The following is a 24,627-nucleotide window of genomic DNA, read 5'->3' as shown; positions in this document are numbered from 1 at the left end:
ACCCACGACATGGTGGACACTGGGTGAAGAACAGAGAGACAGCAAGACTGGCACTCTGGACCCCAGCGAAGAACCTCCCCAGTCTGCCAGTTGAGCACTGGAGCGTGTTAATGTAACCATGGGGGACCCAAAAGAATGGCAGTCGTAGATCGGGGAAGCACATAAAATGACAGTCTCTCCTTGTGCATAGCCCCGACTTGCAGGGACAGAAGCTCGGTGTGGTAATATACTGTATTGCTAAGGACCTGTCCACTGACGGAGGAGATAGAAAAAGGCTTCTCTAGGTGGACCACAGGAATGTGATACTGGGAGACCAAGGCAGCATTCACGAAATTTCCAGCGGAACCAGAATCCAAGAAGGCTGTGGCTTGAAACTGAGTACCTGTTCTGGAGCAGAGCAAAACAGGTAAGTTCAGTCATGGTGAGACTTTCATCTCACCTAGGGACGCACCTCCCAAGAGCCCTAGGTGCGTGCGTTTCCTGGACACTTGACGATGGATTGGACAAGACTAGAGATGGGCGAATCGATTCTAATGATTCTAACTTCGGTTAGAATTTCAGGAAAAATTCGATTCGCCACGAAGCCGAAGTTTATGCTGATTCGCAGGAACGAAGTTGTTTTTTCCCCCCCCCAGGTTTCTGCTAAATGGGCGTGTTACATGGGGCAGAGAACTCTGGGAAGGAGAAAGGAACACCTCCGATGACATCTGCAGACCTGTAAGCCAATCAGCGACCGGCAGGCTTATGTGATGTCACACAGCCCTATAAAATCCAGCCATTTTCTATCTCAGCACTTCACACTTCATGTTGTAGCGTCCAACTGCTGCTATTGTGCTGTGCGATTCTTGATGCAATCCATCGCTGTTCTCTAAGGGGGATCTGTATACCCCAAATAGCAGTTCTATTTAGTGACAAAATCGAATAGGAAGAAATCTGTTTGACTTTCATGCATCTGCAGTAGCGATTGGTGGACTAATCCGTGGTTGTTCTTTAAGGGGGATTTGTATACCCCGAATAGCAGTTCTATTTAGTGACAAAATCGAATAGGAAGAAATCTGTTTGACATTCATGCATCTGCAGTAGTGAGCTGTCAGTTGTGGGGTATCTGTATAATGCACATTGCAATACCTTTTGGGGGCTCTAGTTTACAGCCAGATTTACGTGTGAAATCCACATAGTTTATACAGTGATTTTCGCTGAAATTACACTGTCAGTTGTGGGGTATCTGTATAACGCATATTGCAATACCTTTTGGGGGGCTCTAGTTTACAGTCAGATTCACGTGTCAAATCCACGTAGTTCATACAGTGATTTTCGCTGAAATTACACTGTCAGTTGTGGGGTATCTGTATAACGCACATTGCAATACCTTTTGGGGGCTCTAGTTTACAGCCAGATTCACGTGTCAAATCCACATAGTGTATACAGTGATTTTCGCTGAAATTACACTGTCAGTTGTGGGGTATCTGTATAACGTACATTGCAATACCTTTTGGGGGCTCTAGTTTGCAGCCAGATTTACGTGTCAAATCCATGTAGTTTATAAACCACTATGTCAGACAGAAAGGTGGCAGGTGGAGCAGGCAGAGGTGGCAGCACAGTAAGGGGATATCGCAGCAGGGGTGACTCTGTGAGGCTAGAACTGCGTTGTCATCTAGTGGCAGTGTGTTGATCAACAACCCAAAGGTTGTTGAATGGTTGACTAGGTCATCCAATTCCTCAAATATAACATCTGACAACCCCAGCCAAGAGTCCGTAGGTTCCTCTGATACAACAATTAGTTGGCATGGCCCAGGAGCAGGTCAGCGGCCCTCACCTGTCCTCAACCAGGCTCTGTCCTGTTCCTTTCCCGCAGCCACAGAGCTACTAGGCGGTCTGGGCTCAGCGCCACTATTCAGCGAGGACGAAGTGTTTGAGGACAGTCAGCAGCTGCTTTGCAGTGAAGAGGTGGGGTAGACTTCCGCTGCTTCCTGCAGTAGGTAGGCTGTGCATACTGACACCAGTGAGGAGAGTAGCAGTGACCGGGAAACGCAAATTGACGATGATGTAGCCGATCGCACTTGGGAGCCGGGTGTAGCAGGGGATTCATCATCGTCGGGCGAAGAGAGTGTCAGCTTGCAGAGCAGGCAGCAAGTCGCTACTGTGGCTGTGAGTCAGCAGGGTGGCAGCAGTGCGAGGACGGGAGCCAAACGTCCGTGGGGTACAAATCCCGATTCGCAGGCCCATATAAGCAGTGGCACAGGGGGTAGTCGCTCAGTGCAGAGTGTTGGCGGTAAAATTACCACCTCAGCGGTGTGGCAGTTTTTTGTAAAGACACCAGAGGAGCCGAGCGTGGGTATATGTCGTATCTGCGTGCAGAAAGTGAAGCGTGGCCAGGGAGCTAACCTTGGCACCATGGCCCTGCACCAACACATGCAGCGTCACCATCCAATGGCCTGGGAGAAATGGGTGTCAGATGCGGTCCATCCTGCAGGAGCAGCAACAGCAGCAGCACCTAGTAGCACAGATGCTGTGTCAGCAAGTCAAGGCTCCAGCACCTCTGCCGAAGGGAGCTGTTTGTCTTTGACATCATCTCCCGGTCCAGATGCTCCTGCTCCTCGCTACGCATGGCGCCAGCTGTCGTTGAGCGAGGCGATTACAAAAAGACAACTCTATGCGTCCAGCCATCCTAAGGTGCTGAAGCTGACCGTGCTCTTGTTGAAGTTGTTGGTACTGCAGTCTCTCCCTTTCCAAGTCGTGGACTCTGCACCCTTCAGAGAACTAATGGCTTGTGCCGAACCGAGGTGGAGAGTTCCAAGCCGCAATTTTTTTTCCAAAAAAGCTGTGCCAGCCCTTCACCAATATGTACAACAGAAGGTGGGCCTGTCCTTGAGCTTATCAGTTTCTTCCAAGGTGCATGGCAGCGCGGACGTGTGGAGCTGTAATTATGGTCAGGGCCAGTATATGTCCTTTACGGCCCACTGGGTGAATGTGCTTCCCACCCAGCCACACCAACAACTTCCACAAGAGACGGCACTTTCTCCTCCGGGTTGTCAAACTGCTGCTCCTCCGCCAGTGTCCACCTCCTCCTCCTCCTTCTCCACCACCACCTCAGCCTCCACAAGTGCTGCTCCATCATACCACATGTGCAGGGCACAGCGGTGTCACACAGTTCTACACCTGGTTTGCCTGGGCAAACGAAGTCACACAGGGGAGGAACTTCTCCGCGTCATGCAAGAAGACATCAATGGTGACAGACAATGGGAGGAACATGGTGTCCGCGCTGGACAGAGGAGGGATGGTCCATGCGCCCTGCATAGCGCACGTGTTCAATCTGGTAGTCAACAAGTTCCTGAAGTCTTACACCCATCTGCAAGACTCTCTAAAAATGGCCAGGACAGTGTGCACGCACTTCAGCCATTCTTACAAAGCCAAGCACACCCTCCTCGAGTTGCAGCGCCAGAACGGCCTATCCCAACATAGTCTGATATGCGATGTTTCCACCCGTTGGAATTCCAGCCTCCATATGTTAGACCGCCTGTATGAACAGAGAAAAGCCATTAATGATTTTTTGATGATGCAAGCGGACCGTAGTACTCCCCTGTGTAACTTTGATGTCAGCCACTGGCAGCTCATGCGTGACACCTGCCGTTTGCTCAGGCCTTTTGAAGAGGCCACGTTATTTGTCAGTCGCCAGGACTGCGGGATGAATAACGTCATTCCACTGCTTCATGTCCTGGAACTCATGCTGCAAAATCTGTCTGGTCAGGGCACTGGAGAAGTGGAGACTACATCTCATGGCCACATGAGTCCGGTGGGGGCTGAACTGGAGGAGGAGGAGGCGGAGGAGGACATTGGAGCACAAGCAGAGTCTGGTGCAATTTGTGGTTTTTCTAATCAGGTGACAGGAGAGGAGGAGCAGGAGCATCCGGAGGAGGTAGAAGACGAGGCATATGACCCAGAAGCACCGTGGCAGTATACTGTGGATATGGAGGCCGGGAGTCCCTCAGAGTCACCTGCCCAGATAGCCCGCAGCATGCTGCTTTGCCTAAATAGTGACAGCTGAATAGTCAACATTCGGAATAGGGATGACTTTTGGTTCTCCACCCTCTTGGACCCTCACTACCGGTCCAAAATGGGTGACTTTTTTCTGCTGCTGAGAGGAAGGAACAACTGGCATACTATAGAGAAATACTGAGCACACAGTTGGCCGCTGCCTATGTGTGCCATTGTCCCTCCTCTGTCAGGTCTGACTGGGGGATTCCTGGCAGTCATTGCTCACGTACTACTACCACGGCTGCTGTGGGGAGCTGAGGGGGTAGGAGCAGTAGCAGTTCCATCAACAGTCGCTTAAGTCTGGATTCCTTAATGAGAAATTTCCTTCACCCACCTAGTGAGGAGGGTAGCCGCCACCAGCAGCAGCAGCAGGACATGAAGCAGACCTTGGATACTTGGATAGCACTTTACCACCTGAGGTAGAGGATCCCATGGACTACTGGGCAGCCAAACTTGATGCGTGGCCGCAACTTGCGGTGTTTGCAGTAGAGAAGCTGTCCTGCCCAGTAGTGTGGCATCAGAGCGGGTGTTCAGTGTGGCGGTGGCCATCGTTACCCCAGGAGAACCCGCTTGTCCACCCGTAATGTGGAGAGATTGACCTTTGTCAAGATGAATCAGGCTTGGATTGGCCAGGATTTCAACTCACCAATGCCTAATGCATCAGATTAGATCAGCCATGACGCCTCCTCCAAACTTTGAGAAATGAGTCGGGGTTCTAACTACCTGCCTCAGATACTATTCTGATGCTGCCACCCGCCTGATACCACACATCTGCTGCTAGTTGCACCATCTGCCTCCTACCATCTTTACCAGGGACTGGAATTGTCCGCCACCTTCACACTATATCATGGTGCCACTCTGCAGGCTCCTGCTGCTTCTGATGCCACCTTCACACTATATCATTGTGCCACTCTGCGGGCTCCTGCTGTTGCTGCTTCTGATGCCGCCTTCACACTATATCATTGTGCCACTCTGCGGGCTCCTGCTGCTGCTTCTGATGCCGCCTTCACACTATATCATTGTGCCGCTCTGCGGGCTCCTGCTGCTGCTTCTGATGCCGCCTTCACACTATATGATTGTGCCACTCTGCGGGCTCCTTCTGCTGCTGCTTCTGATGCCGCCTTCACACTATATCATTGTGCCACTCTGCGGGCTCCTGCTGCTGCTTCTGATGCCGCCTTCACACTATATCATTGTGCCGCTCTGCGGGCTCCTGCTGCTGCTTCTGATGCCGCCTTCACACTATATGATTGTGCCACTCTGCGGGCTCCTTCTGCTGCTGCTTCTGATGCCGCCTTCACACTATATCATTGTGCCACTCTGCGGGCTCCTGCTGCTGCTTCTGATGCCACTTTCACACTATATGATTGTGCCGCTCTGCGGGCTCCTGCTGCTACTGCTTCTGATGCCGCCTTCACACTATATGATTGTGCCACTCTGCGAGCTCCTGCTGCTGCTGCTTCTGATGCCACCAACACACTATATCACTGTGCCACTCTGTGGGCTCCTCCTGCTGCTGCTGCTACTGATGCCACCTTCACACTATATCATTGTGCCACTCTACGGGCTCTTGCTGCTGCTGCTTTTGATGCCACCAACACACTATATCATTGTGCCACTCTGCTGCTCTTGCTGCTTCTGATGCTACCTTCCCACTATATCATTGTACCACTCTGTGGGATCCTGCTGCTGATGCCACCTCCACAATAAATTATTGTGCCACTCTGTGGCTATCCCTGTTGCTGCCACCATGTTGCTGCCACCTGTGGGCTCCTGCTGCTGCTTCTGCTGCCGCCACCTCCACACTCTTATCATTGTGCCACTTTGTGGCCTACCATGTTTCTGCCACCTCCATAATTTGTCATTGTGCCACTCTGCAGCCTACTCATGCTGCTGTCAACTGACCGCTGTCTCCCTGGAACACCCTGTTATTTCCATAATGCTGTTTTCACCCTCCATCACTCTATGACGTTGCCACTATGTTTGGTTTTCCCCTTCATTTCATCTGTCAGAAGGATGAAAAGCTTCAGGATTGATAGCCAAAAGCAGGTGTGGATACAGAACACAGAGGACATGTAAGTATCCCATTTGCTGCTCATCTCTATTCTGGATAAACTCCTGTTTGTTTTTGGCTTTAGCAATACTGATGAATTATTGACCGATTGAAAGAGGACACTGTTGCGTGAAAAGAAGGGAAAAATGATCAGTGACGTCAATGCAAAATTACTGCCGACATCCTCTGCACTCTTTTGGGGGGCTTTCCACATGTATCCACGTTTAACAGAACAGGTTGTGTCGTAATCTATGGAATCATCTGATGTCAGTGTAAAAAGAGTGCACTCTTTGATGTTATAGTGGGATCTTGGCCCTCATCTCGGTCCTTTCTAGCTGGCACAGACGTTACCTTGTCAGGCTGCATTCCCGCTTCGCTTATTTGCGGAAGTTGGCCTATGTAAGTGCACATGGAAGTGAAGAGTGAAGCGATTCTAAGAGCCGCGGCTGTCATGTGCGTGTCATACTAAAACACAGCATTGTTTGAAGACCAAACCATGCTCCCTATGCATATTTAAGCATGGCACAACGTTCTACAACACCCTACAGGCTCTCTGCAGTCAGGAAATGCCTGTTTTTTAACGTGATTTGTTGTGATTCGATTCGGGTCGAAACAAATTTTTTCAAAAAATTTGGTGAATCGGGACGAAACGAATTTTAACAAATTCGTCCATCTCTAGTTACATTACCAAAATATTTTAAGTGGAAACAACCAGCTTTGTGGAATCTATGATTTTTGGCATATAGATAGTCCATGAAGATTGGAGATTGGGGAGACTTCAAAACAAAGATGTCCAAGGCAAAAAGTTCATGGATATTGATACACTCAGTCCTAGAAGCTTAAATTGTGAAACTGAACCATTTGCATGTAAGGTGGAAAATATGCTTTCACAAACCTGTCCAACAAAGACTGCAACAACAACTTGGCGCTATCAGACTGGGTAAGTGGTGGCCTACAGCAGATAAACCACCCTACTATCAGGAACCTAACTAATCTTGAGCGACCTTGCAAGGTGACAGTGAGAACTTACCTCGTCTTGGCAGCTTCTGGATGGTGGAGCAGGCAAGTAACAAGAAGTGAGAGACAGATCAGTATACACATTAGAATAAATAAAAATGTCAATCAATACCAAACACTACTCTGCGTCAGGGAAAGTGGGGGTCACATTGGGAGAGACAAGATACATTGGGACCTGGTCAAATCCAAAAGGCATAGTGAGAGAATGGTCAAACAAACATAGCTGAGGTTGGATACACAGAACAGCAAAGATATAGCAAAGCAAAAACAAAGACAAAAAGTAGAATTGCAATATAATGCAACCTCTGATGGACCTGGGCAGAATATAAGGGGAGTAAAGGATGCCACTCCAGTAACTGACTGGTTCAGCTGTGCCACAACTGCATACAAAAGAAACACACACTCACACCCAGGTTTTTCTTAAGGAAAGGTCCTTAAAGGGAGCTGTCAATAAAGGCAGTCCTGGGTGTGGTGTTCAAGGACATAAGTTTGATACCTGATCCCAATTGAGAAATTCAGCACATTCTTTTAGGTGACCCAAAAGCCTATTTACCTATAAAAATAACTTAATGTAATATGCATACTACAAGAGAAGAGCAATATTTGCCATTTTTAGAAACTACTGCGGAAGTGTCACTACAGATTTCCATATCTTGAGCTTTTGGTAGACTTTTTCTTTCTTTTTTAACTCTTTTTTGTTATGTTTTCTAATAAAAATAAGTGCAAGGCCTATCCAGTCCATGAAAATGTTATCATACAAGTGGCAGGGACAATAAGTAGACCACATCCAGTGGACCACATCTGTCTTCCTCTAGACTTCCTCCATACAGTAGGTAATAAAAAAAAAAGTTGAAGAGTTTCTTAAAGAAGATGATAAAAACCACTTTGGAAGTACAACCTGAATAAACTTAAGTAACATCAGGGTACAATTTTTTGCAACTTGGATGTCTACTGAGAAATAACTGAACAGGGAGCTTTTTGGAACTTGACAATTTCTCTTAATCAAGATTTATACAACTGGGACTAAACATTGATGTCATATATATGAAGGGGCATTGCTGTTATTATTGCATCCTCCATGCTGATTGAATATGAGCACAAACTATCTTGGTGGTTATCAGAATTATGCATGTGTGGTCAATGAACAACCAAAGACATGTTCTTCCTAAGGTAAGTTGAATCTATGGGAAAAAATGCATTCATGTTCTTAGGAAGAGACTGTAGGTCAGGTCTGTTTTAGTAGAGTTGTTGTCACTTTTACAGATTTTACAGCTTAATTTTCTATTGATCTCCTCTATTTCATCTTCCATTCTGTCAGAACATGTTAAAAGCAAAAACTAAGCAAAATGTAAAAATCTAAAGATCAAAGCAAATAGAAATACTGTCATAGGACATTTTTGGGTTACTGACCCAAAAATGAGTCGGCACAATGTATGATACAGTAGAGTAAACCTTGTAAGATACTGTGACCCTATTCATTGAATTAGAAGTAAAAGACAATAGGCTCTGATACTTTCTCAGCAGACAGCATCACATATGGAAGGGATAGATACGTTGACTAGCATTGTATAAAATACTGGCACAACAGACTGTATCACTCATGAGAATTAGTTGCAGCAGTTCAGTATGAGACATGATACAGATAGATATAATATCTCAGCAGATAATATAACATGTCAAGAAATCCAGACAGTGTTCAGCCTCAAAATTTAGTTTCAACCCTAAGCTAAAAAATCAGTATAATCTCTGATCTGAGGCAGGTTTAGACTAAATTGGTAGCCATTAAACTCCTGAAAACTCAGTCCACTCATTGAGAAGACCAATGCTTGTCCTCTCCTTTGGCCACTCATAGAGAAAACCAGTAAGGCCTTCTTGGCCTTTTAGAGAAAGCCTGTTAGGCCTCCATCCCCTGGCCCCTCACAGAGAAGGCTTCTCATATCCTTCAGAGTAATGTTTTCCCTACCCTGCACATAAAGAAATCTTGTAGGTCCTGCTTCTCCAGATACTTAACATCTTTCGTTGGTCTTACCAATAGCCAAGAAATCTGTGTAGGAAAGTTTAAAATAAATGGGGGGGGGCACTGAATTTGGGGATTTATATTAAAATATTCTAAAGACCAGCTTTCATTGTGCTTCTGAGGTTCTATTTCCTCAACAACACATAAAGAAGGTCTGCTTGGTGCTTGGTCACTGATTGAAAGTCCTTGACCTTTAAAGACAACCTCTCTGGAATGAGGGTTACATGAAAATACTACATAAATTAGTATCATAGATAATAAGGTTAGAGAAAGAAATCAGACCATCAAATCCAACATATTTAACCCTATCTAATACAGTGTTAATATAAAGGAAGGATCAAAGCCCTTCAGTCATTAAAACAGCAAATATATGTGCCTTGATAACAGACTAAATAGGTGAGCATGTGGCTACTACCTGTCAGTTCTATTAGATAATACACGTAGTAAATGTATAGTGATCTTCCGGGCTATCTGCGGCGCCAATCACTCAGAATAATTCCTTTTCATAAACGAATATCTTTATTCATAGGCTGAACAATATGCGTTTTGAGCGCGGACCGGGCTCTTCCTCAGTTATATACAGATTTTAGATATTCTTAAAAGACACTGGAACATCATCAAATCAGACCCACTACTAACAAAGGCTGTACCCTACAGGTGCAAAACCTTCTAGCCCCCAGTATTCCAAAACAATATAAACTACAAAGAGAACCAACCATCAAACAAAAAGGTAGTTTCAAGCCATTATGTTTATGTTGCAAAATAATAAAGATATTGGACATATTCACATCAAATAACGCCAAAGAAACATTTAATTTAAAACACAGGTTAAACTGCAGCAGCCAATACATAATATATTTGATCGAATGCCAATGTGGCCTACAGTATGTAGGAAGAACCACTCAGGCCCTCCACTGCAAGGTCAATCAGCATCGATACAATATTAAGCACAATATTCTAAAGCATGGTCTCTCGAAACATTGAGCATTGAAGCATAAATGAGAAGGAAATATCTCCATTATCCCCATCAATCATATTAATCAGGAGGTCAATGACGGAGCCTTAAAAAAGAGGGAAATCTATTGGATATATAGACTAAAACCCTCAGGACTCAACGAGATGACCGTGCTGTATATAAGGAAGGAAGGAAGATCTAGGTCCGGGCTTGAAACGCGTATTCTTCAGCCTCTGAATAAAGATAGTCCTTTATGAATAGGAATTATTCGTATTATGAGTGATTGGCGCCGCAGATAGCCTGGAAGATCTCCATACATTTATTACTCTGTTCTCCGACAAATTCTATTGCCGGAACAAATCCAGGACGGCTGCCGAGACCACTACAATACCTAAGCTACTTTACGTGTTGTACCGATTGTACAACCAGAAAAGGTGAGCAGATTACCAATCATACTTCTTTACTAAGCAAGAAACTGCTTTCACACATGGGGCGCTTGTATCACTTTTCTTTATTCTCTTTCTAATAATACACATAGGGGAAAATATCATAGCAAACCAGGTGTGTCCTAAGGTCAAGCTAGAATGGGTTATACATCCAAACATGAGGCCACACTAATGGTAAAACCAGAAGAAGGTTGTGTGTAGAACTATCCTCTTTTCTTTCCTTTTATTCTCTAGGTTCATTACGTGTTATGGAGACCTCTCAAAGAGAATTTATTCTTCTTGGCCTCTCTGATGTCCCATATATTCAGAGTATCTGCTGTGCTCTATTATTGATAATGTATTTGTCGAGAAATGTTCTACTCATCATAGGTTTGAGGATCAGTGAAAAACTACAGACCCTGATACCGACAATTCACCAGGTACTTAACATATAATGGAAACCTCAAACCAAACCTCTCAAAGAGGATTCATCCTTCTTGGATTGTCTGATGTCCCACATCTCCAGATCATCTTCTTTTGCCTGTTCTTGATCATGTATCTGATAACATTGTCAGGAAATGTTCTACTGATCATTGTGGTGTTGATAAACTCAAAGCTTCACACTCCTATGTATTTCTTCCTGAGTAATCTCTCCATGATTGACATCTGTTTCTCTTCCACCATTGTGCCGAGAATTCTAATGAATACTCTGTCCAAGGACAGGAGTATTTCTCTGGTGGGATGTGCACTACAAATGTATTTCCATATGGCTTTGGGAGGCGCAGAGTGCATCATTCTTGCTGTCATGGCCTACGATCGATTTGTAGCCATTTGTAGACCATTGCACTACCAAATCATCATTAATAAGAAGATGTGTCTTGGTTTAGCTTCCATAGCATGGGGTGTGGGCTTCGGGGGTGTCAGTGTTCATGTAACCCTTACTTTCCAGCTGCCATTTTGCAAATCCCATCACGTCAACCACTTCTTCTGTGAGATGCCGCCATTTTTCAAACTTTCCTGCAAAGATACTCGTTTCAATGAAATAGTCATGTTTGTGGCAGCGCTGATCGTTGTCTTGTTTGCTTTCTTCTTGACATTAATTTCATATATCCGTATCATCTCGACCATCTTTAAGACAATATCTGCACAAGGGAGGGATAAAGCTTTCTCCACATGTGCCTCCCATCTTACAGTCGTGTCTATGTACTTTGGGCCAAGTATATTTATGTATCTGAAACCTCACTCCGCACAATCTCCTAAGATTGACAGGGTCATGTCCATTGTATATACAGTGGTGACACCAATGTTGAATCCCATTATCTACAGCATGAGGAACAAAGATGTTAAAAATACAATTAAAACTAAATTATGTAAGCTACCAAACCATTAAATGATAGAAAAAACACCATCAATCTCTGCAGGCTATCAAGCTGATAAGAGAATGAAATGATCCGGCATTGATTGTTGTCATTATTTCGAGCACACAGGTTCTTATGAACAACCATCTTGGCATCTTTCTAGACACTATGGATTCCTTCTTGGCGGTGAAACATCCTACTTCCCTATTATGCTCTAGGTGACTCTTTGGGCATATATCAAGACTTTGGAAACCTGAGCATACATTCAGTGAGTGATTTCCCTGGTATACCTAATGTTCACACAGAATCAGAGTATCTTCTACTTCTTAATTATCGTTCCTGTGTTGACACTACAATACACAAAAGTTCGAAAATTTTCAACTCTAGAATATAGTTTTTCTGTTTTTTATTCCATTTTTAATTAATTGGATGAAATGAGTTAAAGGAAATCTACTTGCCTTGGTTTATTTAAAAAAAAAAGCTTTTAAAATTATGCAAATGAGCCATAGGAGTTGCAGGCTCCATAGGTGTTATGGAGACTGCCGCCACTGAGGCTCATATGCATAATTTGTAAGGCTTTTTATTTCTTAAAAACAAGGGCATAGGAAGCTTAAAAAAGAGAGGATCCTGCCAGAGGGGGTGCACACCAGTATGTAAGTGTTCTTGGTTTACTATCCTTTATCCTCATGTTATATGTCCTTTAACATTTTTTATTCCCCCTTATATTTAATTTCTTAGTCAAATGATTTTTGCCATTGTTGGGGGGGGGTCATTTTTCTAATATGCTTAATTAATAAATGCTAATTAGTTTGTAAAGAAACAGACTGCTAAGTGCCCGTAAGTTACAATGTGACTACTACTTCCATTGCTATGAAAAATCTGTCTACAAGATGTTTATCCTTTCTTCTCCTACTTACACAGCTGTGGCTGAGCATTAACCCTTCCTCCCCTCTCCCTGGCTGTAGTATGCTATGAGCAGTATATCCAAAAATCAAGTTGAAAGTTAAGGTGTTAATCATCACTACAAGAGCTGTTTAAACACACATATAGAAATTAGATGTGAGCTCACGCAGCCTGCAGCCTCATGCAGATACACACTATACAGGCCTGAATACACATCTGTATGGGATGGAGTTGCTTGATTTCCTTAACAAACTAACCAGAATTTGCTAATGAAGTATATAAAAAAATGTTCACCACATCCCCTCACACACACGATTCGCGTTTTCCCGACGTGTTACCCGAATATTTCCGATTTGCGCCGATTTTACCTGTATTGCCCCGGGGTTTTGGCGCACGCGATCGGATTGTGGCGCATCGGCGCCGGCATGCACGCGACGGAAATTGGGGGCGTGGCCGAACGAAAACCCGACGTATTCGGAAAAACCGCCGCATTTAAAAAAAAAATTGTGCCGCGAAAATTTCACTCATCTTCATCCAGGGTAGGCTGGTGTATTTCGAGGCATTCCAGCGGACTTCAGCGCAGCAGCACCACCTGGTGGACGGCGGAGGAACTACCATCATAAATCCCGGCCGGACCCGAATCCAGCGCAGAGAACGCGCCGCTGGATCGCGAATGGGCCGGGTAAGTAAATCTGCCCCACAGTGTTAAGATTATCTCAAACTATGGATATGCTTTAAAGTTTTCAACCAAAAAATGTTTTGGAAAATTAAAATTTTTCCCCGCTTTGTTCCCGAGTTCTATTGAGATTGCTAATTGCAAACTCATATGTAAGGTCATACAGGTCACTGTGATATATTTAACACAATTTTAAATATATCATATAGTGTCAATTTCAAGCCCTAATTTAAAAGATAATTATTTCTTGGTCCCATTCCCATTTAAATCATATCTATGATCACAATTCAGCTAATTGACCCAAACACTGAAAACTAGATGAGAATTTTTTATTTTTATAAATATTAACAAATATTACATTTACCAGTTGCCCCACCTGCCCCAGATGTTGTCAAACCTGCACCAAGAGAAAATAAAAAAGTGATTAAATAATTCTGAAACCTAAATGGTTAAAAACTTTATTCTAGTAATATGTAAATTACCTGCAGAGGCTACTGGGGCGTGTACTAGCCTGGCCGGGCACTGGGAGCCAAGGCTACTCCACGCCCCAGTAGCCTCTGTAGTTAATTTACATATTACAAAAATAAAGTTTTTAACAATTTAGGTTCCAGGATTATTAAATTACAGATTGGGGCAGAGACAGGAGGAATCTACCATCACATCTACTTCTGATTATTTTCCTTTAACCAATTTTACGTGGAAATGGCATGGGAGTAATTATTTTTACTATGATCTTGTAAAAATGTACGGATAGCTTTAGTCCTTACTTATTATCAAATACATACAGGCGGTCCCCTACTTAAGAACACTCGACTTACATACGACCCTTAGTTACAAACGGACCCCTGGATAAAGGTAATTTATTGTACTTTAGTCCTAGGCTACAATGATCAGCCGTAACAGTTATCAAATGTGTCTGTAATGAAGCTTTAGTGTTAATATTGTTTCTTATGAAAGCCAAACATTTTTAAAATCCAATTGTCACAGAGACCAAAAGAGTTCTGGCTGGGATTACAGTGATAAAATATGCAGTTCCGACTAACATACAAACTCAACTTAAGAACAAACCTACAGACCCTATCTTGTATGTAACCTGGGGACTGCCTGTACAGTTTTTAGTACAGGCAGTCCCCTACTTAAGAACACCCGACTTACAGACAACCCCTAGTTACAAACGGACCTCTGGATGTTGGTAATTTACTGTCCTTTAGCCTTAGGCTGCAAGAAACAGTTATCAAAGGTGCCTGTAATTAAAGGAAACCTACCACTTGAAGTGGCAGGTTTCCGATGGCAATACCGAGCACGAGCTCAGGGTGAGCTGGTGCCGGCGCTTATATTTGTTAGTGTTTTAAATCGCGGTATCGCGGTTTAAAACACTTTTTAAACTTTATAGCAGGTGCAGGGAGGTACACGCTCGGCGCTCACCATGCTTCCTATGTAGCCGCTCGCACGGTAAGCGCCGAGCGCGTACCTCCCTGCGCCGGCTATAAAGTTTAAAACACTAACAAAATTAAGCGCCGACACCAGCTCACCCTGAGCTGGTGCTCGGTATTGCCATCGGAAACCTGTCACTTCAAGTGGTAGGTTTCCTTTAAGATATATTATTAATCCTGGTTCTTATGACAACCAAACATTTTTAAAATCCAATTCAGAGATTTTGACTGGGGTTACAATTATAAAGTATACAGTTCCGACTTACATACAAATTCAACTTAAGAACAAATGCCTGTATATCCACTTTTTAGCATTAAGCATTCCATATTAGGGAAGTATAACAGAATATAGACACTTGTTTCTGCATTCAGTCCATATATATTTGAGTATTGAGAATGTATGGAATAAATTTTAATCATCCTTCTTGCATCCAAAGACTAAACAATGTATTTCTCCACTGAAATTATCTGACAAATCGTGAACAATGTCCACTGAATTAAACACAGTACAACCTAATAACTGACATATCTGTGTGGTGGAAGATATCTCTTTACAAAAATACCAAAACGGTCTTGCCCAAAGAGTCTGGAGAATTTGTAAAAATGTATAATTATAATCTTTATTTATATAGTGCCATTAAATTCTGTAGTGCTTTAAAGATTCTGGTGAACATATACAAATAAAATAAGACATTACAGAGTACAAACAGTCATATGAAACAATAGGAGTGAGGACCCTATGAGGATGAGGGGGTGACACAAGAGCTTACAGTCTATGAGGATGAGGGGGTGACACAAGAATTTACAGTCTATGAGGATGAGGGGTGACACAAGAGCTTACAGTCTATGAGGATGAGGGGTGACACAAGAGCTTGCAGTCTATGAGGATGAGGGGGATACAAGAGCTTACAGTCTATGAGGATGAGGGGGTGACACAAGAGCTTACAGTCTATGAGGATGAGGGGGTGACACAAGAGATTGCGGTCTATGAGGATGAGGGGGTGAGACAAGAGCTTACAGTCTATGAGGATGAGGGGGGACACAAGAGCTTACAGTCTATGAGGATGAGGGGATGACACAGGAGCTTACAGTCTATGAGGATGAGGGGTGACACAAGAGCTTACAGTCTATGAGAATGAGGGGGTGGCACAAAACCATGCAGTCTATGAGGATGAGGAGTTAACACAAGAGCTTACAGTCTATGAGGATGAGGGGGTGACACAAGCTCTTATAGACTATGAGGATGAGGGGGTCACTCTACAGTCTAAGATGATAATAATTTAATGGATAAAAATGCTGCAGGTTGAACCAGCCATCAGCCACCATCTTATATACAAAGTCTGAAGTCAACAAGTCTGCATAGAAGCCTGTAGCTTAGTACCTGCCGTTTGTTGGATAACAGACAGAGGAAGCACCCTTCATTAGTTAATAAAGAGAGAGTTAGTTTCATGCAATTAGTGAGTGTCATAGGCCTGCCTAAATAAAAAGGTTTTAAGATAATGTTTGAAGCTTTGGAGATTGGGTATTAGTCTGATGGACCGGGGTGGGACATTCCTTATAGTATAAATAGAGATGAGCGAACATACCCGTCCGAGCTTGATGCTCGTTCGAGCATTAGCGTACTCGAAACTGCTCGTTGCTCGGACGAATACTTCGCCCGCTCGAGAAAATGGCATCTCCCGCCGTTTTGCTTTTTGGCGGCCAGAAACAGAGCCAATCACAAGCCAGGAGACTCTGCACTCCACCCAGCATGACGTGGTACCCTTACACGTCGATAGCAGTGGTTGGCTGGCCAGATCAGGTGACCCTGGAATAGACTAGCCCCTGCCCGCGCTGCTCAGATCATTCTGTGTCTGGATGCCGCTAGGGAGAGAGCTGCTGCTGGTCAGGGAAAGCGTTAGGGTGTTCTATTAGCTTACTGTTATGCAGGAGTGATTCTCCAAGAACCCAACAGCCCTTCTTAGGGCTACAATAACGTTATACATTTTTTTTTTTGTTTGCTTGTGGCTGGGCTTGCTGGCACTAGTAGTGCAGCTAGTACCATATTGTGAGGAATTTGCAGGGGGACTTGCTACCGTTGTGTTTAGCTCTTAGTGACACACATATCCACCTCAAACACCGAAGTGGGACAATTTATTAGGGGTTTGATTAGAATTAGGGAGAATCTGCTGATTTTTTTTTTTTTTTACCTTTATTTCATTTTATAGCTCAAACTCATCTTGCAAAGCAGTGTGCTTTCAGTGTAGGCTACAAAATAGCCATAGGAGAACCCCAACGGCTTACTTAGGCCTACAATAGCGTTATATTTTCCTTTTTTTTGTTTGCTTGTGGCTGGGCTTGCTGGCATTAGTAGTGCAGCTAGTACCATATTGTGAGGAATTTGCTGGGAGACTTGCGACCGTTGTGTTTAGCTCTTAGTGACACGCATATCCGCCTCAAACACCGAAGTGGGACAATTTATTAGGGGTTTGATTAGAATTAGGCAGAGTCTGCTGATCTATTTTTTACCTTTATTTCATTTTATAGCTCAAAGTCATCAGGCACAGCACAAAATCCAGTTGTGTGCTGTCAGTGTAGGTTAGAAAGAAGCCATAGCAATAGGATAGCATAAAAAAAATAAAAAAAAATAAAAAAAAATAAACACACAAAAAAAAAAAAAATTAAAAGTTTACACTTTAATTTGGAAAATGTTTAACCCGAGGGCTAGGGGTAGAGGACGAGGGCGTGGACGTGGGCGTCCAACTACTGCAGGGGTCAGAGGCCGTGGTCCTGGGCGGGGTGAGACACCACCTGCTGATGAGGGAGCAGGGGAACGCCGCAGAGCTACACTCCCTAGGTTCATCATGTCTCAAGTTACTGGGACTCGTGGTAGAGCACTGTTAAGGCCAGAACAGTGCGAAGAGGTGATGTCGTGGATTGCGGACAATGCTTCTAGCCATTTGTCCACCAGTCAGTCTTCCACGCAGTCCACCCATGTCACCGAAATCAGCACTCCTCCAGCTCCTCCACCTCAGCCTCCTTCCCCCCAGTCTGCCCCCTCCCAGCAAAATTTGGCATTTGAACCGGCATACTCTGAGGAACTGTTTTCTGGACCCTTCCCACAGTCACAAACCACTTGTCCGGTTGCTGCTGAGCAATTTTCCGATGCCCAGGTTTTCCACCAGTTGCAGTCTGTGGGTGATGATGACATTATTGACGTAGTGGAAGAAGTGTGTAAAGAGGTGTCGGACGATGAGGAGACACGGTTGTCAGACAGTGGTGAAGTTGTTGTCAGGGCAGGAAGTCCGAGGGGGGAGCAGACTGAGGGATCGGAGGATGATAAGGTGACAGACCCAAGCTGGGTTGATAGGCCGGGTGAACACAGTGCTTCTGAGACGGAGGCGAGTCCTATAGCAGAACAGGTTGGAAGAGGCAGTGGTGGGGCCAGACGGAGAGGCAGGGACAGAGCTGGTGCATCAGCGCTAAATGTTGCCCGTAGTCAAGCTCCCGTGGCGAGGGCTAGATTTTCAGAAGTCTGGAGGTTCTTTAAAGAAACACCGGATGACCGACGGACTGTGGTGTGCAACCTTTGCCAAGCCAGGATCAGCAGGGGTTCCACCACTTCTAGCTTAACTACCACCAGTATGCGCAGGCATATGAATGCTAAACACCCCACTCAATGGCACCAAGCCCGTTCACCTCCGGCCGGGCACACCACTGCTCCTTCCCCTGTGTCATCTGCTAGTCAGCCCCCTGCCCAGGAACACGGCCCAAACACCTCCCGTGCGAAAACCCCATCTTCGCCTCCACGATCCTCCACAGCATCCACCAGCGTTATGCTCTCCATACCCCAGACGCTGGAGCGCAAAAGGAAGTTTAGCGCAACCCACCCACACGCCCAAGCCCTCAACGTCCACATCTCCAAGTTGCTTAGCCTGGAGATGCTGCCCTATAGGCTGGTAGAGACCGAGGCCTTTCGAAACCTCATGGCGGCGGCCGCCCCTCGGTATTCGGTCCCCAGCCGCCACTACTTTTCCCGATGTGCCGTCCCAGCCCTGCACAAGCAGCCCTGCATCATCCGTGCCCTGAACAACGCCGTTTTTGACAAGGTCCACCTGACCACGGACACGTGGACGAGTGCTGCCGGGCAGGGCCACTATATATCGCTGACGGCACATTGGGTTAACTTGGTGGAGGCTGGGACCGAGTCTGACCCTGGGGCTGCTCATATACTGCCGACGCCGAGGATTGCGGGGCCTACCTCGGCCCAGGTCTCAAAGGCCTACTATGCCTCCTCCTCCTCCCACCCCTTCTCCACCTCCTCCTCCTCCGAATTACCATCCGTGGGCATGGCACCATCAGTCGCTAGCTCTAGGCACAGCAGCAGTGCCATCGCTAAGCAACAGCAGGCGGTGCTCAAACTGCTCAGCCTAGGCGATAAAAGGCACACCGCCCAAGAGCTATTACAGGGCATCACGGCGCAGACTGATCTGTGGCTGGCATCGCTGAACCTGAAGCCAGGCATGGTTGTTTGTGACAACGGCCGTAACGTGGTGGCGGCTCTGCAACTCGGCAGACTGACACATGTGCCATGCCTGGCCCATGTGTTAAATCTCATAGTTCAGCGTTTCCTCAAGACATACCCTAATCTGTCTGATTTGCTCACGAAGGTGTGCCGCATCTGTGCGCATTTCAGGAAGTCCAGCACAGATGCTGCCACTCTCAGGGCAGCGCAGCGCCGCCTCCAACTGCCCGCTCACCGACTGTTGTGCGACGTGCCCACGAGGTGGAATTCAACATTAACTATGTTATCCAGAGTTTACCAGCAGCGCAGAGCTGGTAGTCAGGTCAGTCAGCTTCCTCAAGTCTACAATGAGGAGTGGACGTGGATGTCTGATATCTGTCAGGTGCTGAGTAACTTTGAGGAGTCAACACAGATGGTCAGTGGTGATGCCGCCATCATCAGCCTCACCGTCCCGCTGCTTGGCCTGTTGAAAAACTCTCTGGTCAGCATGAAGTCGGAAGCTTTGCGCTTGTCACAAGAGACGGGGGAAGAAGATTCCCTTGTTGATAGCCAAAGCACCCTTAGGTCTGTTTCTCAGCGCATATCGGAGGAGGTGGAGGAGGATGAGGAGGAAGAGGAGGAGAATGTTGGCGAGACAGAAGAGGGGACCATTGTTCAGTCCTTCACTGTTCAGCGTGTATGGGCAGAAGAAGAGGAGTTGGAGGAGTTGGAGGAGGAGGAAATGGGCAGTCAGGCCAGTGAGGGGAGTGAATTCTTGCGCGTTGGGTCTCTGGCGCATATGGCAGATTTCATGCTAGGCTGCCTATCCCGTGACCCTCGCGTTCAAAGAATTTATTCCAGCACCGATTACTGGGTATTCACTCTCCTGGACCCACGGTAAAAGCAAAATCTTTCCACTCTCATCCCTGGAGAGGAAAGGAGTGTGAGAATGCATGAATACCAGCAGGCCCTGGTGCACAAACTGAAACAGTATTTCCGTTCTGACAGCGCTAGCGGTTGAGGGCGTACTTCTGCGTGACAAGTAGCGAGGGAGAGTAGGCGAGCAGGCAGCTTTTCCAGCACTGGCAGGGGTACGCTTTACAAGGCCTTTGCCAGTTTTATGTCACCCCAGCAAGACACTGTCACCTGTCCCCAGTCTCGGCAGAGTAGGGCTGATCTTTACAGAAAGATGGTGAGGGAATACGTAGCTGAACATACCATCGTCCTAAATGATCACACAGCTCCCTACAACTACTGGGTTACAAAGCTGGACATGTGGCACAAACTGGCGCTGTACGCCTTGGAGGATCTTGCCTGCCCTGCCACTAGCGTGTTGTCCGAGCGGGTTTTCAGTGCAGCTGGTGGCATCATCACCGATAAGCGTACATGCCTGTCGACTGACAGCGCTGACAGGCTGACGCTTATCAAGATGAATAAAGCCTGGATTTTTCTGGATTTTCATTCTCCACCAGGTGAAAGAAGCTCAACCTGAATAATGTATGCACTCCTCCTCCTCATTGTCCTCCTTCTCCTCCTCTTTGTACACTAAAGCATAGGAAACTGGCTATTTTTTGCCAGGGCCAACTGGCTCTAGCTATAGTACTCTATGTATTTAATTTTTCTGGAGGGCCACCTACCTGGTCCTATGTTTTAAGCAATTTTTGGGATTGCCACATACAGGCACTCAATCTATTTAATTTTTCTGGAGGACCACCTACCTGCTCCTCTGGTTTGAAAACTTTTTTGGACTGCCACATACAGGCACTCAATTTATTTAATTTTTCTGGAGGACCACCTACCTGCTCCTCTGGTTTGAAAACTTTTTTGGACTGCCACATACAGGCACTATCCAAATTAAATTGTCTCCATAGCAGCCTCCACATGTCGTCTTTTTAGCTGGCTCTACACGTTGTCTCCATTGCTACCTCCACACGTCATCGCCATAGCTGCCTCCAAAAGTCGTCCATATAGCTGCCTCCATACATTGTCTCCTTATCAAACGAACTGTGTCAGGCAGAATTTTGGGTTGTTTTCATGGATTCCACATCAAACTTTTTAACTTTGTCGCCACCCTGCTGTGTAATCCACAAAATATAATGGCAAACTTTTATCATTTACCGATATTATTTCAGCGCTACTTGCGCATCTGTTTACATTCCCCTCACCCGCCATATCCCAAACTTATAAGAGCGCTACTACACTTGATCTTATACAAAAGGTTCTTAGAAGTGCTGTTTGGGGAGTAGCCTAGAGACAGGGGCTTGGATTGGCGAAAGCTCGCCTGGCAGCGGAGCGCCAGCTCCATCTCAAGATCCAACTAACATAGTTTTAACTGCAGCACCTTTAATCTACTACTAGTTCACTGCCTCCATACATCGTCCCCTTATCAAATGAGCTGTGTCGGGCAGAATTTTGGGTTGTTTTCATGGCTTCCACATCAAACTTGTTAACTTTGTCGCCATCCTGCTGTGTAATCCACAAAATATACTGGCAAACTTTTATCATTTACCAATATTATTTCAGCACTTCTTGCGCATCTGTTTACATTCCCCTCACCCGCCATATCCTAAACTTATAAGAACGCTACTACACTTGATCTTATACAAAAGGTTCTTAGAAGTGCTGTTTGGGGAGTAGCCTAGAGACAGGGGCTTGGATTGGCGAAAGCTCGCCTGGCAGCGGAGCGCCAGCTCCATCTCAAGATCCAACTAACATAGTTTTAACTGCAGCACCTTTAATCTACTACTAGTTCACTGCCTCCATACATGGTCCCCTTATCAAACGAGCTGTGTCGGGCAGAATTTTGGGTTGTTTTCATGGCTTCCACATCAAACTTGTTAACTTTGTCTCCACCCTGCTGTGTAATCCACAAAATATACTGGCAAACTTTTATCATTTACCAATATTATTTCAGCGCTACTTGCGCTTCTGTTTACATTCCCCTCACCCGCCATATCCTAAACTTATAAGAACGCTACTACACTTGATCTTATACAAAAGGTTCTTAGAAGTGCTGTTTGGGGAGTATCCTAGAGACAGGGGCTTGGATTGGCGAAAGCTCGCCTGGCAGCGGAGCGCCAGCTCCATCTCAAGATCCAACTAACATAGTTTTAACTGCAGCACCTTTAATCTACTACTAGGTCACTGCCTCCATACATGGTCCCCTTATCAAACGAGCTGTGTCAGGCAGAATTTTCAGGTGTTTCACCAGATACATAGTGGAACTCGGCCCATCTGTCGCCGCCATGCTGGAGACCTGAAGTTGCAATCATAGCAGCGCAATATGGATACCCCATACTGTCGCTCTTAATCATGGAACCATTTCCGTAAAAACAATTAAAAATAGAACCACTATGCTATTCCATTAATCCTAGGTGAAATATTCAAACGACCCGGCCTGCTTTGAAAATTATAATTTTTTCAAAGTAAACGCTTCTGGCCCCCAGGCCCATTTTGGGTGGGGAGGAGCCGAGAGATAGGGGCTTGGACAGGCGAAAGCTCTCCTGGCAGTGGACCGCCAGCTCCATCCCAAGATTAGGCAGCCTCAGAGGCATCCATGCATGCTGCCCCTGCTGTTTCCTGTCCATTTTGCCTCCACGATCCTCTACAGCGTCCACCAATGTCTCCATGCGCAACTTTCAACTCTCTATACCCCAGACGCTGGAGCACGAGAGGATATGCATCACATCATCCCCTTATCAAACGAGCTGTGTCAGGCAGAATTTTCAGGTGTTTCACCAGATACATAGTGGAACTCGGCCCATCTGTCACCGCCATGCTGGAGACCTGAAGTTGCAATCATAGCAGCGCAATATGAATTCCCCATACTGTCGCTCTTAATCATGGAAGTCGTCTCCATGGCTGCCTCCACATGTCGTCCCCTTATCAAAAGAGCTGTGTCAGGCTCATTTTTCGGGTGTTTCACCAGATACGTTATGGAACTTAGTCACTATGTCGCCACCATGCTGTGTTATCGACTAAATATACCGTCAACCTTTTGTTCACATAGGAAATCATTTCACCTCCTTTGGTGAAACCTGAGTCCATTTAGGGTATGTCGCCATGAGACTCTCTAGCCTGCCACTGCTGCCGCTGCATGCCGTCCCCTATAGTGTCAGGGTCAATTATTGCATGTTTTAGATGCTATCTAGCCTCATTTGGTCACTCTGTCATGGCCATGCTGTTCCCCATAATTTTGGCATAATGGTGCGATTAAGCAGCCTCAGAGGCATCCATGCATGCTGCCCCTGCTGTTTCCTGTCCATTTCCGTGGTGTTTCCATCCTTTTCTGAGGTTCCCAGGTGTTTGGCCAAGCTTCCCTGTGCAGAGCCTTGGTCCCCTTGAAAAATGCTCGAGTCTCCCATTGACTTCAATGGGGTTCGTTATTCGAGACGAGCACTCGAGCATCGGGAAAAGTTCGTCTTGAATAACGAGTACCCGAGCATTTTAGTGCTCGCTCATCTCTATATATAAATTAATAAATATAAATGTTGTTGCTTGAACCAGTCATCAGCCGCCATCTTATATACAAAGTCCAAGGTCAGTGTGACTGCAGAGTAGCCTGAAGCTCGGTATCTGGTGTTTTCTGGATAACTAACAGGAGGAGTGTCAGGGCTGAGAGTCTGTGGACCCTCTGGACCACCGCGGGAGATGGTACTAGCCAACACCTGGGATCGGAATCTAAGTGGCACTTGGTCTTCACCAGAGCCCACCACAAAGCAATGGGTCTTGCCGCGGCGGGGTACCACCAGGTCGTTCCACAGGTGCGACAAGCCCACGATGGCTGCTGTAGGGGATCAACTCAAATGGCAACTTCAGTAACAGTCCAGGTAGCTGTTTTATTTCTTTCAAAAACAGTTTAACGGAACTGAATAGCTTGCTTCAGCATATAACAGAAACTACAGTCCATATAAACAGGCTTGACTCACAGTCCTTTGTAGGTGGTGTATCCGTCCACCAGCATAAACAGACTAAGTCACTATTGCTGATCCTTGGCTGTGTAACACTTCCAGCTCTGCATGCAGTACAGCAGACTCCCAGACTGCAAAACACATCACATAGCTCACATGATCCTTGCCTTACCTGTCAGCCAAAACCTGGCCTGGATATGTGGGAGTAGTCACCCACCCTGCTCTTGACTAGTCCAATGAAAACCGGCCTGGATCAACTGCATTAAGCAGCTTTGCTACATTAACATTTGTCAGAAACCTAAGGTTCCTGACAAAACATTAACTGGCTCACTTCACTGAGGCCAGGCACCTCGGTGACACAT

The 24,627-nt window shown here is 45.7% G+C and overlaps 1 protein-coding gene across 1 annotated transcript; it reads left to right on the top strand.

Moving 5' to 3' along the window:
* The first annotated feature begins 10,956 nt into the window (after window positions 1-10,956).
* LOC140068676 (olfactory receptor 5V1-like) lies at window positions 10,957-11,892 on the top strand. Its single transcript, XM_072114060.1, has one exon. It carries the CDS (start codon window positions 10,957-10,959, stop codon window positions 11,890-11,892), a length of 936 nt encoding a protein of 311 aa, XP_071970161.1.
* The last annotated feature ends 12,735 nt before the right edge of the window (window positions 11,893-24,627 follow it).

This window comes from Engystomops pustulosus, chromosome 7, assembly GCF_040894005.1.
Source record: "Engystomops pustulosus chromosome 7, aEngPut4.maternal, whole genome shotgun sequence".
Taxonomy (NCBI): Eukaryota; Metazoa; Chordata; class Amphibia; order Anura; family Leptodactylidae; genus Engystomops; species Engystomops pustulosus.
Note: the sequence above shows the minus strand (reverse complement) of the source record. Positions and strands in the feature narration are given on the sequence as shown.

Coding starts and splice junctions, on each gene's coding strand:
- LOC140068676 (XM_072114060.1), top strand. CDS start 10,957: ATGGAAACCTCAAACCAAACCTCTCAAAGAGGATTCATCCTTCTTGGA.